This window comes from Pogoniulus pusillus, chromosome 1 (assembly GCF_015220805.1).
Source record: "Pogoniulus pusillus isolate bPogPus1 chromosome 1, bPogPus1.pri, whole genome shotgun sequence".
Taxonomy (NCBI): Eukaryota; Metazoa; Chordata; class Aves; order Piciformes; family Lybiidae; genus Pogoniulus; species Pogoniulus pusillus.
The window spans coordinates 6,174,586-6,193,524 of NC_087264.1; the positions used below are offsets into that span (position 1 = coordinate 6,174,586).

General features: G+C 45.8%; 1 protein-coding gene across 2 annotated transcripts in view; it reads right to left on the minus strand.

Annotated features, from left to right (window-relative positions):
• The window catches only part of KCNH5 (potassium voltage-gated channel subfamily H member 5), a 233,438-nt gene that overhangs the window by 143,023 nt on the left and 71,476 nt on the right, over positions 1-18,939 (minus strand). For both annotated transcript variants that reach the window (XM_064156043.1, XM_064156112.1), the window contains exon 6: positions 14,679-15,071. In XM_064156043.1, the coding sequence (XP_064012113.1) occupies positions 14,679-15,071 (393 nt within the window). The remainder of the gene's footprint in view (positions 1-14,678; positions 15,072-18,939) is intronic.

The window sequence follows — 18,939 nt, forward strand, 5'->3', positions numbered from 1 at the left end:
TGGGCAGCCCATTCCAATGGCGAATCACTCTCTATGGAAACAACTTCCTCCTAGTATCCAGCCTTTACTTCCCCTGGTGCAACTTGAGACTGTGTCCCCTTGTTCTGTTGCTGGCTGCCTGGCAGAAGACACCAACCCCACCTGGCTACAGCCTCCCTTCAGGTAGTTGTAGACAGCAATGAGGTCACCCCTGAGCCTCCTCTTCTCCAGGCTGCACACCCCCAGCTCACTCAGCCTCTCCTCACAGGGCTGTGCTCCAGGCCTTTCACCAGCTTTGCTGCCCTTCTCTGGACACTTTCCAGTATCTCAACATCTCTCCTGAACTGAGGAGCCCAGAACTGGACACAGCACTCAAGGTGTGACCTGACCAGTGCTGAGTACAGTTTATTTAATCTAAGCAAACTATTCTTGTCTAATAGCCTCATTTATGAATTTTTATCCCTCCCTGGGTTTTTTTGGCCATTGTGGCTGTCTGTCTCTGTGTGAAGTTAATTTTGAATACATCTCTTGGGGGAAGACCTGGCAGAGAACTCACCTTTGCTTTGTAATTGGGTTTTGGCTTTTCTGCTTGACAGCAAAAACACCCTCTTGATCTGTCCTGGAACTGGATTAACCTATTCCGTGACTTCAAGCCACTGATTACTCTGAGTCACTGTGGGATTAACCCATATACCCAAATATTTCATTATATCAGTAATCTTTAGATAAAAGGCAGGCAACCAGCCAGAGAACAAGGGGACACAGTCTCAAGCTGTGCTGAGGGAGGTCGAGGCTGGATGTTAGGAGGAAGTTCTTCACAGAGAGAGTGATTGGCATTGGAATGGGCTGCCCAGGGAGGTGATGGAGTTGCCATCCCTGGAGGTGTTGAAGCAAAGCCTGGCTGAGGCACTTAGTACCATGGTCTAGTTGGACTGGCTAGGGCTGGGTGCTAGGTTGGACTGGATGATCTTGGAGGTCTCTTCCAACCTGGTTGATTCTATGAAACTCAGAAGGTACTACTGTGTGTAGGGCAGGAAGGGTATGCAAGAGTCTTTTCAGGCTGTTTTAAAAATTCCCACAAGAAATTTTTGAGCTTAGTTACTTAAAACTTAGCTCAAAAATCCCTGCTTAGTGCCTTAATACTTCTTTACTGGAGCTAATGCTGAAATCAATATTCCAACGTGTCTCATAAACTCTTCTTTTTAGCTAAACAATTAATGTGACAAAGTTGCATCATTACAAGCCAAAATGCTGGAATGAGAGCATTAACAAAGCAATATAAGAACATAAAACTTTTGAAAATAATGACCTTGCTGCATAGGTAGCAGGATGAGCAGCAGTTCTGTGCTACAGCTACTGTAGATCATGGCCTCAGTATTGCACTCAACAGAATAGAGTAGCAATATGGGTTAATATATCAGACCATGAGGAGGCTGCCTCCTCACCAGCTTTTGCCTGCTAAGCTTAAACTTGATAGAAACAGAGATAGAATCACAGAATCCATCATGTTGGAAGAGACCTCCAAGATCATCCAGGCCAACCTAGCACCCAGCCCTAACCACTCAACCAGACCATGGCACTAAATGCCTCAGCCAGGCTTTGCTTTAACACCTCCAGGGACGGTGACTCCACCACCTCCCTGGGCAGCCCATTCCCATGCCAATCACTCTCTCTGGCAACAACTTCCTCCTAACATCCAGCCTAGACCTCCCCTGCCACAACTTGAGACTGTGTCCCCTTGTTCTGTTGCTGGTTGCCTGGCAGAAGAGACCAACCCCCACCTGGCTACAGCCTCCCTTCAGGTAGTTGCAGACAGCAATGAGGTCACCCCTGAGCCTCCTCTTCTCCAGGCTGCACACCCCCAGCTCCCTCAGCCTCTCCTCACAGGGCTGTGCTCCAGGCCCCTCACCAGCTTTGCTGCCCTTCTCTGGACATGATCCAGCACCTCAACATCTCTCTTGAATTGAGGAGCCCAGAACTGGACACAGCACTCAAGGTGTGCCCTGACCAGTGCTGAGTACAGGGGAAGAACAGAGGCAGAGCAGGTCTGCCTCACTGCCTATGGAGGTCAGTGGGAAGTTTCCTATCACTTTTAACAAAAACAGGACATTGGCATCTGCAAAACTCAATTTTGCTGTGATAATTACAAAGAATAAAGAGATCCAGTTAATAAAAAAACATAAATCAAGCCCTCATTTCTGCTCTGCCACATTGTACACAATTTTTTGCTGAGAAACAATGTAATCATCTTTCTCTACTGCAGTCCTTCCCTGTCGTCTCCTCTCTACTACATCTGAAACAATATTTAGGCTCCTTAGAACAGAGGCCCCGCATGGATGAGCCCTAGGCTAAATGAGGCCTTGACTGACCTGTTCTAGTGGGAGATGTCCCTGACTATGGTAGGGGGTTGGAACTGGATGATCTTTCACAGTATCACAGTATTATCAGGGTTGGAAGAGACCTCATAGATCATCAAGTCCAACCCTTTACCACAGAGCTCAAGGCCAGACCATGGCACCAAGTGCCACGTCCAGTCCTGCCTTGAACAGCTCCAGGGACAGCGACTCCACCACCTCCCCGGGCAGCCCATTCCAGTGTCCAATGACTCTCTCAGGGAAGAACTTTCTCCTCACCTCCAGCCTAAATCTCCCCTGGCACAGCTTGAGGCTGTGTCCTCTCGTTCTGGTGCTGGCCACCTGAGAGAAGAGAGCAACCTCCTCCTGGCCACAACCACCCCTCAGGTAGTTGTAGACAGCAATAAGGTCACCCCTGAGCCTCCTCTTCTCCAGGCTAACCAATCCCAGCTCCCTCAGCCTCTCCTCGTAGGGCTGTGCTCAAGGCCTCTCCCCAGCCTCGTCGCCCTTCTCTGGACACGCTCAAGCATCTCAATGTCCCTCCTAAACTGGGGGGCCCAGAACTGGATGCAGTACTCAAGGTGTGGTCTAAGCAGTGCAGAGTACAGGGGCAGAATGACCTCCCTGCTCCTGCTGACCACACCAATCTTTGGGGCCCTTCCAACCTAAACCATTCTAAGATTCTTTACCTGATGATGAAGCAGCTAAACAGGGTTGATGAAAAGCTCAACATGAGCAGGCAGGGTGCACATGCAGCCCAGACAGCAACTGTGTGCTGGGCTGCAGCAAGAGCAGTGAGGCCAGCAGGGCAAGGGAGGGGATTCTCCTCCTTTACTCTGCTCTCATCAGACCCCACCTGGAGTACTGTGTGCAGTTCTGGAGCCCCCAGCACAAGAGGGACATGGAACTGTTAGAGTGAGTCCAGAGGAGGCCACAAAGATGCTCAGAGGGCTGCAGCAGCTCTGCTATGAGGACAGGCTTAGAGAGTTGGGGCTCTTCGGCCTGGAGAAGAGAAGGATTCGAGGAGACCTTATAGTGGCCTTCCAGTGTCTGAAGGGGACCTACAGAAAGGCTGGGCAGGGACTATTGACAAGGTCTTGTAATGACAGGACAAGGAGTAATGGGTTTAAACTTGAAGAAGGGAGATGTAAACTAGATGTTAGGGAGAAGTTCTTTCCAGTGAGGGTGGTGAGAACCTGGCACAGGTTGCCCAGGGAGGTTGTGGCTGTTCTCTCCCTGGAGGTGTTCAAGGCCAGGTTGGATGAGGCCTTGAGTGACCTGTTCTAGTGGGAGGTGTCCCTGCCTATGGCAGGGGGATGGAACTGGATGATCCTTGAGGTCCCTTCCAACATAAACCCTTCTATGATTCTTTACATGACAATGAAGGAGCTTTTCTTCCTTTTTTTCCCACCCTAACAGAAATGTCAATTAACTCTAACATTACAAATAGACTTCTAGTGAACTCTTTATGGCACAACTCTGCTTGGGCTTTCCTCTGGCTGGGTGTGCTCAGAGGCTTGCTGAGCCCTGCAGAACCAGTGCCAGCCACCGCTGCAGAGCACCTGCCTGCTGAAGGGAGCAGACTCTGGGGCTGAGAAAGGTCTGAAGCAGTTGCTTGTGGCTCTGCAGCACTGCTGGGCACTGCTCTGCATGGAGCTGTCGTCTGTTCACAGTGCTACTTCTAGGGCCTGGGTCAGTGGTCTGGGAGCTTGGAGCAGGAGGCTGGATGAGGCACTTGGTGCCAGGGGTTAGTTAGTTAGAAGGGTTAGGTGAGAGGTTGGACCTGATGATCCTGGAGGTGTTTTCCAACCTGGTTCATTCTGTGAATCTCTGAACTTTACAAGGCAGCACATTTCAAACAGTGAATCACTGAGGTTATATGAAGAAGGGTGATTTCCAGATATTTCTCCTAGGTTCAACTTAAGGGGGAATATGGCATCTTACACTATTTATTTGTTAGCTAGAGGAAAAACAAAACCAGGATGATACCACAAAATCTGATACAGTTGGAGGATGAAATGGGTGAGAGAGGAAGGTGTGTCACATAGGCTGGGACAGTTTCTGAGCAGCAAAATACAAATGGCAAACCAATTTCCTACATTAATACAGGAATAAAATCCGTGTAAATATCTGGAGGCAGCAACCTGAGCTACAATGTTTTCTGCAAGCAGAATCATAGAATCAACCAGGTTGGAAGAGACATCCAAGCACTGCCACAGGCTCCCCAGGGAAGTCGTGGAGTCTCCTTCTCTGGAGACTTTCAAGGCCTGTCTGGATGTGTTCCACTGTGATCTGTGTTAGATAGTATTGTCCTGCTCCAGCAGGGGAGTGGGACTCAATGATCTCTTTGGGTCCCTTCCAACCCCTAACATCCTGTGATCCTATGATCATCCAGTCCAACCTATCACCCAGCCCTGTCCAATCAACTAAACCATGGCACTAAGTGCCTTATCCAGGCTTCTTTTGAACACTTCCAGGGAACTTGACTCCACCATCTCCCTGGGAAACTTGTGAATTACACTTATCCCTGACCCCAAGGGGTGGATAAACACCAATAAGTCCCGAACAAAACACTCACACCGTGTTACAAGGTGGCCCCAGAAGTAAAACTTTGCTAAACCCTGATATTAGCCCTGCAGATAGCTTCTCCAGGGTCACATCTTGGATCCGTTTTGTGTAGCACAACTGCAATAATCTCAGTGATGTGGATTTGTACTACTCCCATCAGCATTATTTCAGTGAGTATTTGACCAGATTATTTCATGTCCCTCATTTCCTTTGCAAGCCTTCCCCTCCTTTGTGAACACAGAGATCACATAGGATTCAAAGCTTCCCCTTCACACATAATTTGCCCCAATTGGACTAGCTCTGACTATAGATCTCATTTAAATGGCTTATCCTCAATATCTGCTTCCCCAGTAACTTATACAGCACATTAAAAAATAAACCAAAAGGGAAAAGACCACTGAGACATATAACTCGAGTTCAGTGTGCCATAATCCCCCCCAAGAGTGGGGCAGCACAGAACTAGCATGTCATGTCAACCTTGTGGGATGCCCTACCACCACTCCCAGCATCAATCCAGTTCAGACCTCACTTTCTTTAACAAGATGCCCCTGACATCATTTGACATTCACATGTCTCAATAGGGGAATATCCAGAAACACCCCAGACCTTGGACAGCATTAGAAAAGCTGGTAAGTAGTGACAGAACTTGAACAAAACCCCAGCTTGAATAAAAGCTAAAGAGATCATAGAATCATAGATCAGTCAGGGTTGGAAGGGACCACAAGGACCAGCTAGTTCCAACCTCCCTGCCATGGGCAGGGACACTATCCCCTACATCAGGATGGACACAGCCTCCTCCAGCCTGGCCTTAAACATCTCCAGCCATGGGGCCTCAACCACCTCCCTGGGTAGCCTGTTCAAGCATCTCATCTGAACTAGGTGCAGTAGAGATGACAGAATCATAGAACCACAGAATCAACCAGGTTGGAAGAGACCTCCAAGATCATCCAGCCCAACCTATCACTCAGCCCTATGCAGTCATCTAGACCATGGCACTAAATGCCTCATCCAGTCTTTTTTTGAACACCTCAGGGTGTGACAGGGGTGAATATAGTTGGCCATCTACATAACATATGCCTAAATTGGATACATATATATTTGGACATCATAACGAAGCCTTTGTATTGTTAAATTGCTGTCTTCTGCATACTACAGCAAGATGACAGCATTCTTCTTATTTAATTGCCTTCCAACTGCATAGCAAAGGGGAAAATGCCAGGTCCCAGGCTTAGTGCATCTGTCATTATGTTGCTAGGTGTTCTCATCATAGTTTAACACTTGGCTGCAGCAGGGATTTAGTTTTGGGAGCTATTAAATCTAGGTGGCTGACGTAGAGAAAAGAAAGGTAGCTTGCTATAGACTTGACTACAGAGCCAAAGCCACGTTCTTGAAACATACCAATTTATCTTCACCTTCTCTATGTCACTCAGACTGTGTGCTATAAATTCCTCTTTATCATGGAATCAAGCAGGTTGGAAGAGACCTCCAAGATCATCCAGTCCAACCTAGCAGCCAGCCCTATCAAGTCAACTAGACCAAGGTACTGAGCGCCTCAGTCAGGCTCTTCTTCAACACCTCCAGGGACAGTGACTCCACCACCTCCCTGGGCAGCCCATTCCAATGCCAATCACTCTCTCTGCCAACGACTTCCTCCTAACATCCAGCCTATACTTCCCCTGACACAACTTGAGACTGTGTCCCCTTGTTCTGTTGCTGGTTCCCCTTAAAGGGAATTGAAAGTTTACAGTAAAGCTCTACAGATATGAACATGACTAAACTATTGTGCATTAGTTTTTATTTGCTTTCAGTCTACAGATGTAGCTATTTTAGTTGCTGTTAATTTCAGTGGTCCAGAGAATTTCTGCCACTGCTGAAATAGGTTGATAACAGTAATTAAAAGATTACAGTTGCAAAGATTTCATGCTTTAATATGTCCTGCACAGATAACGTAATATTAAAGGCCACCAGGTCTGGTGGTCTTACATTATTAAACAATAGAATCATAGAATCAACCAGGTTGGAAGAGACCTCCAAGATCATCCAGGCCAACCTAGCCTCCAGCCCTAGCCAGTCAACCAGACCATGGCACTAAGTGCCTCAGCCAGGCTTTGCTTCAACACCTCCAGGGACGGTGCCTCCACCACCTCCCTGGGCAGCCCATTCCAATGCCAATCACTCTCTCTGGCAACAACTTCCTCCTAACATCCAGCCTATACTTTCCTCAGCACAACTTGAGACTGTGTCCCCTTGTTCTTTTGCTGGTTGCCTGGAAGGAGAGGCCAACCCCCACCTGGCTACAACCTCCCTTCAGGTAGTTGTAGACATAGAGCTTCAGATTTTTAGGCCATTAAAATCTGTCTGCTTTCACTTTCAGCCACTGGCTCATGAAAACTCATTTTTCTTTCCAGAAAGGATGTTCTGTTATAGAACTCATTTGAAAATCATCTATTTGGCTACCATGCTGATATCTGGTCCCATTCTTCACAACATGTGCTATGTCACTTTCAAACCACGTTTCCAACAGACAAGAGATCAAGCTTTTAGGTTTTGCCTCGTTACAAATTCAGAAATTCATGAATCACAGTGAACATTCTCAGAAAAAAAAAAAAAGGGCCTCTAGGAAACACACAAAAAGCCACAAAAATACCCAAAGCCAAATAGAAAAAATAAACACTGAACACCACAAGCCAAACCCAGTGTTTTTTCCAACTAGCAAAGGCTAGTTTTAAGCCATATCTACCTCTTGTAGTATTTTCCATTTGCCTAAATGCTTGCCCATCAACACAGTCAGATACTGGCTGGGGACAGAGTGGCTGGAGAGCAGCCAGGCAGAGCGGCTATCACCCAGCTCTGTCCAGTCAACCAGACCATGGCACTAAGTGCCTCAGCCAGGCTTTGCTTCAACACCACCTCCAGGGATGGTGACTCCATCACCGCCCTGGGCAGCCCATTCCAATGCCAATCACTCTCTGGCAACAACTTCTTCCTAACATCCAGCCTAGACCTCCCCTAGCACAACTTGAGACTGTGTCCCCTTGTTCTCTGGCTGGTTGACTGAGAGAAGAGACCAACACCATCCGGCTACAACCTTCTCAAGCCAGTCCTTGACCCATATCAGAGTGAATCTGTCCAAGCCATGAGCTGCCAGCTTTGCCAGGAGCTTGTTGTGGCAGATGCTGACAAAGGCTCTGCTGAAGTCCAGGTAGACTACATCCACAGCCTGCCCTACCTTCACCAGGCAGGTAACCTGATCACAAAAGCAGATCAGGTTGGTCAGGTAGGACCTGCCCTTCCTAAATCCATGCTGTCTGGGCCTGATCCTTTGGCCATCCTGTAGGTATTGACCACATCTGATCAAGCACTGCAAACCCATCTGCTGACACTTTCAACACAATGTGACTCTGACAATTGTGCCCTGTATGGAACTGACGGTTACTCGTTCTATAAACAACCTTTTGGTAGCCCAGACTGACAGTGATTGGACATTTATATCTCTCTAGTAGGCAGAACATATATAAAGGCTAAGCCTCAAGGTAACATAATTCTGTAGCTTCAGAAGTAAGGTGTGGTGCTTTCAAAAATATAAGCAATGGTGCATACACAAATGGAATGAGCTGTTACAAGCAGGTAAGTACTCAGGGAGAAAATAAGAACCACTTCATGTAAATTCAAAATCAAACATCCAATTGCTACATAGTTCACATCTTAGTAACAACAGGAATTTCATGTAGCCAAAATCTTTGGATCCAAACACCACAGAATCATAGAATCAAACAAATTGTAAGGGACCTCCAAGATCACCCAGTCCAACCTAGCACCCAGCCCTAGACAATCAACCAGACCATGGCACTAAGTGCCTCAGACAGGCTTTGCTTCAACACCTCCAGGGATGGCAACTCCACCACTTCCCTGGGCAGCCCATTCCTATGCCATTCACTCTCTCTGACAACAACTTCTCTTAACATCCAGCCTAGACCTCCCCTGGCACAACTTGAGACTGTGTCCCCTTGTTCTATTGCTGCTTGTCTGGCAGAAGAAACCAACCCCACCTGGCTACAGCCTCCCTTCAGGTAGTTGTAGACAGCAATGAGGTCATCCCTGAGCCTCCTCTTCCCCAAGCTAAACATCCCCAGCTCCCTCAGTCTCTTCTCATAGGGTTTGTGTTCCAGGCCCCTCACCAGCTTTGTTGCCCTTCTCTGGACACCTTCCAGCACCTCAACATCTTTCTTGAATTGAGGAGCCCAGAACTGGACACTGGACTCAAGGTGTGGCCTGACCAGTGCTGAGTACAGGGGCAGAATAACCTCCCTTGTCCTACTGGCCACACTGTTCCTGATCCAGGCCAGGATTGAGGAGCCCAGAATTGGACATGACCACAAATATTTTTTCTTTGGGGTTTTTAGTTGATTTAAAACAAGAAATGGACTGACAGACATGGACTTTTGATCTTAACTTGACATTTCAGAGAACTCTGTTACTTTGAAGAAAAAAAAAAAAACAAACCAAAAGAAAAATGAGCTTAGTTTCAGAGATTCAGAGCACAGAGGCTCCATCCTTGTGTGTACCTTGAAAATTGGCTGGGTTCCTCAGTATGTCCTATAGTGACCTTTCCCACACTTCTATATATGAAAGGTTTTCTATATGGCTTTGATTTTGGTGCAAGTAATGATTCTCAATTAGAAAATGTCATGCATTTGTTTCTGATTTTTAAGACTATCATCCTACCAATTTTCCTAAATAAAGCATGTACCCCACTAAGATTCCACTTTTCCTCTCTATTAGCTCATTTTCCACCAGCCTATTTTACCTTGTTTTTCTACCCTTTCGATACCACTTAGCCACTTAATTCCTCATCCATTACATCAATTTAGATCACTCTATGCTGTGGCAAGATATCTCTCCCTCTCATTATCTTACTTTCCCGTCTCCCTGTCATACATCCAAATCCCCCTGAGCAGACTGTAACAGACTGGAACTCCAGGCATGGAAATCTACACCTCTAATTCTGCCTCAAATCATCTTAATCTCCCTCAGTTCTCAATTTTTGTGTCATAATCCTTTTCATCATTTTCTTCTACTTAGGCTCTATACTCACTCAACAACAAAATAACTTCAATTTGCAGTCATGTTTGAATCATAGAATCAACCAGGTTGAAAGAGACCTCCAAGCTCATCCAGTCCAACCTAGCTCCCAGCCCTAGCCAATGAACTAGACCATGGCACTAAGTGCCTCAGCCAGGCTTTTCTTGAACACCTCCAGGGATGGTGACCCCATCACCTCCCTGGGCAGCCCATTCCAGTGGGCAATCACTCTTTCCATGAATAATTACTTTCTAATGTCCAGCCTAATCCTGCCCTGGCATAGCTTGAGACTGTGTCCTCTTGTTCTGTCATTGGGTGCCTGGCAGAAGAGACCAACCCCCGTATGGCTACAACCTCCTTTCAGGGAATGGTAGAAAGTAATGGGGGGGGAAGGAGGGGACGACACAGACACAGTCTCAGGTTGGGCCAGGGAAAGTATAGGCTGGATGTTAGGAGGAAGTTCTTCACAGAGAGAGTGATTGGCATTGGAATGGGCTGCCCAGGGAGGTGGTGGAGTTGCCATTCCTGGAGGTGTTCAAGAAAAGCCTGCAAGAGGCACTTAGTGCCATGGTCTGGTTGACTGGCTGGGGGATAGGTTGGACTGGATGATCTTGGTCTCTTCCAACCTGGTTGATTCTATGATTCTATGAGAGCAATGAGGTCTCCCCTGAGCCTCCTCCAGTCTGAACACCTCCAGCTCCCTCAGCTGCTCCTCGTAGGGCAGTGCTCCAGCCCCCTTACCAGCTTTGGTGCCCTTCTCTGGACACATTCAAGCACCTCAAAATCTTTCTTAAATTGAGGGGCCCAGAACTGGAAACAGTACTCAAGGTGTGGCCTAACCAGTGCTGAGTACAGGGAAAGAATGACTTCCCTGGTTCTGCTGGTCATACTGTTCCTGATACAGGCCAGGGTGCCATTGGCCTGTTTGGCTACCTGGGCACACTGCTGGTTCATGTTCAGTTGGCTGTTGACCAGTAACCCCAGGTCCCTCTCTGCCTGGCTGATCTCCAGTCACTCTGTCCCCAGCCTGTAGAACTGCATGGAGTTGTTGTGGCCAAAAGTGCAGAACCTGTCACTTGGCTTTGTTAAAACTCATGGCATTGGACTGTGCCCATCTGTCCAGCCTGTCCAGGTCCATCTGCGGAGCCCTCCTGCCCTCTAACAGATCAACATATGCTCCTAAATTGGTGTCATCTGCAAGCTTACCGACAGTAGACTCAATCCCCTCTTCTGGATCATCAGTGAAGATATTGAACAGGACTGGACCCAGAAACAATCCCTGGGGCACACCATTAGTGACAGCTGCCAGCTGGATATGGCTCCATTCACCACCACTCTCTGGGTCTGGCCATCAGGACTTGTCCCCAAAGTCTTTCCTACTAAGCTCTGATTTTCTGCTGACTTGTTCTGAAGTGCCACAATCACCAACTTTAACACCAGAGACAAATGCACTTATCCAACACTCAAAACCAAGACCTAAAACTTGCCAGAATCAAGACCCACTCTTTGCTGCTAGCCTTAAGGAGGAAACACCTTATATTGAGAAATACTCTCCTTTCAATTAATCAGAATATTTCTTCCAAATTAAGTTTATCAATTTATTTATTTATTACCTATCAACAGTGTTTGGGCCAAAAAGTGAAATCCCTGAAAAGAAGTACCAACTAAAATAAATGTTGAAAGGTAAACGAAGATAAAGAACATTAACAACTACAAGCACCCAGAACACACTGATCAGCTCAAAGGTTTAAATGTCTAAAATGAAGACACAACCATTTAATTTTTTTTTTTTCTGAATAATAAAAATCTTCCTTGGAAGAGAGAGAAAAGTGAAAAAAATATAAGCCAACCAAGGAATGCTTGGCTGTTTATATACCTGTTTTCAAAATCACTTCAATTCCTTTCAGTCACTAGGGAAAACTGGAGTTGGAGGGGTTTGAAATCAAGCAACAGAACAAGGAAATAGTCTCAAGTTGTGCCAGGGGAGGTCTAGACTGGATGTCAGGAGTTAGTTCTTGCCAGAGAGAGTGATTGGCATTGGAATGGGCTGCCCAGGGAGGTGGTGGAGGCACCGTCCCTGAAGGAGTTCAATAAAAGCCTGGCTGAGGCACTTAGTGCTGTGGTCTAATTGATTGGCTAGGGCTGGGTGCTAGGTTGGACTGGATGAGCTTGGAGGTCTCTTCCAACCTGGTTGATTCTATGATTCTAAGTACATAAGCACTTTGACTCCAACATCTGCTGCAGGCTCCAGGGCCATAGCACTCCATTTCATGAGAAAGAAATATAACTGCTGGTTCTCTTATAGAAAGGAGTTGATATTTCATTTGCTTGAGGTTAAGTGAGAGTAGTTCTATGATTGTTGGAGCTTATGATACCTTGTTATGATTATTGCATTTTGGTTCAAGTTTGCCACTAGAGGAGTGTTGAGTTGGCCTCTCTTCTAGGCCACACAGGAGAGGGAGAGACACTGGGCTTACACCAACATGATGCAGAATGGTCAATCTGTTTATTGAAGCTAAGCCTGATACCTGTAGAGTGGAGTTTAGTAGAGGAGCCTGTACTTTGATAGGCTGACATAGGCAGAAATGAGCTGTCCACATGCACAGAGGCAGACCTGACCAACTACCCCCCTTAGTCCCCCTTTGCAGCAGCTTATCCACAACATTGCTTGTTCCCAGGGCTGACCAGCCTGCCCTCCTCGCACAGCTCAGAACTCCCTCAGCTTCTCTGCTAGCCTCCCAAAGCCACCCCTCTGCAGCTGTGCCTCCTTATCAGTTCAGTTACTCAATCCTGCTTACTCTCCTTATTTTCTCAGACTATTCAGTTCTGCTCAACTCTGCTCAATCCTGTTCAAACCCTGGCAGAAGAGCACCTCAGATGACAACACACCTTGCCAAAGATTCTCTTCACTATCACAGATAACAAAGATGGTTTATTTTCCACCTATTTGTTAGAGAAAAAGGTTAGGGTGATAGTTTCATAGAGGCATATAACCACTCAGGGTTGGAAGGGACCACAAGGATCATCTAGTTCCAACCCCCCTGCCATTTAAATAGGCACTCCTTGGTCACAGAAGTTTTCTCCTTATTCTCATATTAAAGTATGAAAATTTGGAGATAACTCCAGGTTTTTTATTAAAAAAAAAAAACAAAACAGGTTCCTCTTAGTCTGAAATTAGTTATCTTATAAAGCTGTATTATATTTACAACCTTGATAATAGCACCTCCTTAGACAGCCTGACTGCACAACCTGCTTCCAGACGGGCAGCCCTCATACGATCTTGAGTTTAAACTGCAAGTATCATCGCTTCTGTCATATTTGCTATAAATAAAATGGAACAATGTCAAAAGATGGTACTCAGCACAGAGACAGGGATGGGATTATAAAGGGACTCCACAAAAATATGCACTAAAGACTGCAGTAAAAAAAAATAAAAATAAGAATGGTGATTTTATATAGTGAGGACACGCTGGAGGGAAGGGAACCACCCAGAGGGACCTGGACAGGCTGCAGTGGTGGGCACAAGCCAACCTCAGGAGGTTCAACAAGACCAAGTGCAGGGTCCTGCATTTGGGTTGAGGCAATCTCAAACACAAATCCAGGCTGGGCAGTGAGTGGCTGGAGAGCAGCCTTGAGACCCCACCTGGAGTACTGCACCCAGTTCTGGAGCCCCTATTACAAAAAGGATGTGGAGATGCTGGAGTGTGTCCAGAGAAGGGCCACGAGAATGAGCAGAGGGCTGGAGCACCACCACTGTGAGGACAGACTGAAAGAGGTGGAGCTGTTAAGTCTGGAAAAGAGGAGGCTCCAAGGTGACCTTCTTGTGGCCTTCCAGTATCTGAAAGGGGCCTACAAAAAAGCTGGGCAGGGACTTAGGCTCTCAGGGAGTGACAGGACTAGGGGGAATGGAGCAAAGCTGGAGGTGGGGAGATTCAGACTGGACATGAGGAGGAAGTTGTTCAGCATGAGAGTGGTGGGGGCCTGGAATGTGTTGCGCAGAAAGGTGGTTGAGGCCCCATGGCTGGAGGTATTTAAGGTCAGGCTGGATGAGGCTGTAGCCAGCCTGATGTAGGGTAGGGTGTCCCTGCTCATGGCAGGAGAGTTGCAATCGGCTGCTCCTTCTGATCCCTTCCAACCCTGACTGATTCTATGATTCTATGACTCTATAAGAAGCCCTGAAAATTACAGCATGATTCTAAAAGTAAATCCTAGGGTAGGATTTTAAAAATCACTCATTCAGAGGCATCCTCTACTTTTGTATAGGTCAGTGGCAGATTTGCCACCAAATGCATCCACAGCAGATAGAGAGCTTTATTTACATCAAGCCATATTAGTCTAACTTGCAATGGATTAGTTCTTGCCAAAGAGAGTGATTGGCATTGGAATGGGCTGCCCAGGGAGGTGGTGGAGTCACTATCCCTGGAGGTGTTCAAAAAAACCCTGGATAAGGCACTTAGTGTTCATGGTCTAGTTGATTGGATAGGGCTGGGTGCTAGGTTGGACTGGATGACCCTGGAGGTCTCTTCCAACCTGGCTGATTCTGTGATTCTGTGTCTCTTTTCCAATATGGGAATGCCATGTAGGTATAAAGCCCAGCAGCTTAAGGCCATCCACAGTGCTTCAGTTGCCCCTTATTTATGCCATATGCCTGGAAGCATGCTCCTAAATTAATTCCTAATTAAAACAATCACTTACCTCATCTACATTCTCAAAGGCATTGATGATGTCATATGGTAAACAGGACAGAAGATCAATCACAAACCACGTTTTCAGGTAATTCATCCTTATGAGTTTGGGATCAGATATAACCTCTCCACCAGGGCCAACAAAGGTTGTATGAAAGTTCAAAACAATGTCAACCAGAAAAATAACATCCACAACACTGTCCAGCACAAGCCAGGCAATGTTGTTCTGTTTTGTCTTGAAGGAGACATTATATGGAACCATAATTGCTGTGTAGAAGGTTAGAATTAAGATGACCCAGTCCCAAGTGGTCTTAAAAGCGCAATAATGTAGTATAATATGTGGCGGAGTCTTTGGAGCTTCTTGCTTGTACTGAGGAAGAATATCAGATCCCAGTTGGAGAACCTGCAAAAGGCAGAAAAGCAAGTGTTACTGTTTTCAATTAATGTGATCCAATAAGGGGTCTTGATGGATTTCTGAAAGGAGCAGCACAAAGATGAGACTGTTCTTTGGGCGCTGCAAGTCACAGGATCACAGGCTCACAGGATGTTAGGGGTTGGAAGGGACCCAAGGAGATCATCAAGTCCAACTCCTCTGCCAGAGCAGGACCACACAATCTAGCACAGTTCACAGAGGAACACATCCAGACAGGCCTTGAAAATCTCCAGAGAAAGAGACTCCACAACCTCTCTGGGGAGCCTGTTCCAGTGCTTTGGGACCCTTACAGTAAAGAAGTTCCCCCTTGTGTTGAGGCAGAACCTCTTGTGCTGCAACTTACACCTATTGCTCATTGTCCAATCACAGGGAGCAAGCGAGCAGAGCCTGTCCCCCTACTCCTGGCCAGCCTTCAGATATTTATAAACAGTTATCAAATGTTTAGAAATTTATAAACAGATATCAAATGTTTATAAATTTAGAACCCACAGGTTCTAAATTGTCTGCTATATTAAGGGCATGTGGAGGCATATATCACTCGCTGAACTGGACCAGAGTGTAGCATCTAAGGATATTCATGCCAAAAGGTAAGTCTTTGCAGATGGATTGAAAGGAAATCATCTTAATAGCAAGAGCAGAGAGGCTCCTCAAAAAAGTTGTGGCCACATCTGTTTATGCTCTGCAGCTATGAATATGAGTATTAATTCATATCTGTAAGGGTTACAAAACCAATCCTTCATCCCTGACCTCCTCTTTAAGCCATTGCTGAAACAGAATACCCTATCAAACATAAATGAGATTTCAGTCTAGCTGTCTGACCTCCTTCTAAAATCAAGCACTCTGCACATGATTATTGCACCAACCCCCTGAAAATATCATGCTTCCTGTCTTCAAAAAGTTGCTGCCCTTACAAGACAAATATCACTACCAGGTTGTCTTTTATTTCTTGTAATTCATTTTCTTTCCTTTTTTTAGCATGTGACTATAATCCCCTGCATCTGCACACCAGTGAAACATGGAACTGGAAACACTGCAAAGGAACCAGCCAACTTCACTTAAGACATTCCTCCCAGCTAATCCAATTACCTCTTATCTTGGTCCAACACAAGAGATAAAAGCACAAAGGAATGCACAGCGTGACAATGTACCAAGCTGACAGATTCACACATATTTGGGACCTAATAACACATTTTACATTTGGGGATCTCAAGTCTGTATGGGATAAAATAATTCCAGAAACTTTAAAACTCATTTCAGCCGGACATCTGTCCCATACTGGACTTGATATCTTCAGGGACAGATGGGTTGTAAATAGCATCCCACGTGTGTGAAAATGATAAAATGCAAGATGCTTCCCCAGTGAAGAAGAGCAAATGGCTCTGAATAAAACAGCACAGCAACTAAAGACTGGATCAGGCACTTAGTGCCATGGTCTAGTTGATTGGATAAGGATGGGTTCTAGATTGGACTGGATGATCTTGGAGGCCTCTTCCAACCTGGTTGATTCTATGATTCTAAGTATATGAATTCAAGTACAACAGATATGGATTCTCCATTAATTCTTTGCAGTCATTTTTGAGATCAGAAAGTTGTTATTGAGATCAGACAGTAAAAGTCTGGATCTACTAAAAACCTGATCTTCAGAATCACCAAAGGACAGCAATAGCAGCCTCTCTCACCCTGTGTTGTAGTATGCAGCTCCCCAACATGTCTAACCTGGCCCAATGTCAGGCTACACACTAACAGAATGCTTCTGCCTACTTGTTCCCTGGAGGAGATTTGGGCTGCTCTCTTTACCAGTAGCCTCATATCACACTACCTTCAGTGAATTGAGATCCATCTGAACAGCAATGCACACTAAGAAGTATGGACCCAAGGGCACTTACCAGAGACCCTCACAGATGTCAATTCCCTGGTAAGAGCATTGTAAATATCAACTTCCAGATGCCCCTTCACTAGGACAAGACTCATTAACAGCACTCCTATAACCATTTAAAGTTCAACTGGCACACTGAACTTGCTGATAGAGCCACAGATTGTATGCTGGAATAAAAGCTATGATCAATACAGTCATTTTGTTCACAGCAGTGTTTGTGCAAGCCCATGAAACTTCTTTTCATGCCAGAATTGTCCCCTGCATTTAATAGACCATTTTGTGTTACACTTATAATCCAGTAATCTAGCCATTATCTCTAGTCACTTCTTTGGACTCATCTGTGGTCAACACTTTACTGTCATGATAAATCAGGACTGGGACTTCATTTTCTGCTTTCTTGTGCTACTTTGAAGCTAGCTAGAATATTTTGGTGAGAAGAATTAGATGAAAGGCTGCGAAAAGAAAACAGTGGTGATGGCTACTGCACTCATAGGCTTGCTGAGATGGATAAAAACATAAAATATAAGAACAAGAACATAAATACAGATAATAGATTTGCTCTCTGGCTGCCTGTACTTTTCTCCCTAACCTGCTGTCTAATCCTTCTGCTTCCTAACCTGCCCTGGCTGATTCTCCAAACTCACCTTGAATGTAAGGCAAAGTCTGGGACAAGGTAGAGGGGTGGAAGGGAGGCAGAAGGGTGGTTGGGAGCCCCTCCTGGAGGCTCTGGTTTCAGGGAGGGCTGTTGTGTTTCGGTATTACTTTTTTAACTTGTCTATTTCTGTCTGTAGCTGTAGATATTGTAAATATCTGCTTGTATATTGTGCTAAACTGTAAATATAAAGCTTCATCCCTTAATTTCCAGCTTGGCTGAGTCTAGTCTGGGTGATTTTCTTAAGGGGAGGGAGGAGCAGATAACGCTCAAACCATCACATTTCTCCAAACCTATTTGCCCCCTGTCTTATTCACTAGGGCAGGAGCTGGATACAGTCTAATTGCAGCTGGAATAATAAGATATTTAGGGCTCAAGTTGAATGCAGTGAACATATTCTTGATAGTTCCCTATGCCTCTGGTGGTGGAGTATTTAGGAGACCTCATGATATTGTAAAAGCATAATTATTATTCTGAACATAATATCATGCTGAGCTTGACACGGTGAGTGGGTGGCAAATGGCTGTGGAGACCACTGAACTATAATGATTACTTCTTTCATGCTGCATGAATTTTTAATTTTAAACCACTAAAGGATACACAATATCTCGTTAGTCAGCTGCATTCATCACAGGCTCTCAGAATTATTCTTCTGTACAACTAATGAAAAACACAAAGTCGTAGGACGCTAGAAAATACCTGATAGCTGTTAAGCCTAACATAGGTGGGCAGGATGCTCTGCAAGAGATGAGCTCTGCTGTTAATGCTCCTTCTCAGACCTAGAAAATGGGGCCTGTACAGCCTCTGCTCAGGCCTACAAAGTAGCTCTAAATGACTCTGCCCAGGGAGGTGGAGAAGTCACCATCCCTGGGGGTGTTCAAGAAAAGACTGGATGAGGCACTTGGTGCTATTGTCTAGTTGACTGGATAGGGCTGGGTGCTAGGTTGGCCTGGATGATCTTGGAGGTCTCTTCCAACCTGCTTGATTCTATGATTCTATGACTCATAAGAGAGAAGACTGCACACAGTTCAAAGAATCTGTTCCTGAGTAGAACCTTTCAACCTCCTGCATTACCTGAGCTTTTCCTTCTGTCTGATCTAAATCACTCAAGAGAGTGATTGGCATTGGAATGGGCTGCCCAGGGGGGTGGTGGAGTCACCATTCCTGGAGGTGTTCAAGCAAAGCTTGGATGAGGCACTTAGTGCCATGGTCTAGTTGATTGGATAGGGCTGAGTGTTAGGTTGGACTGGATGATCTTGGAGGTCTCTTCCAACCTGGTTGATTCTATGATTCAATGACATCCTCCTTCC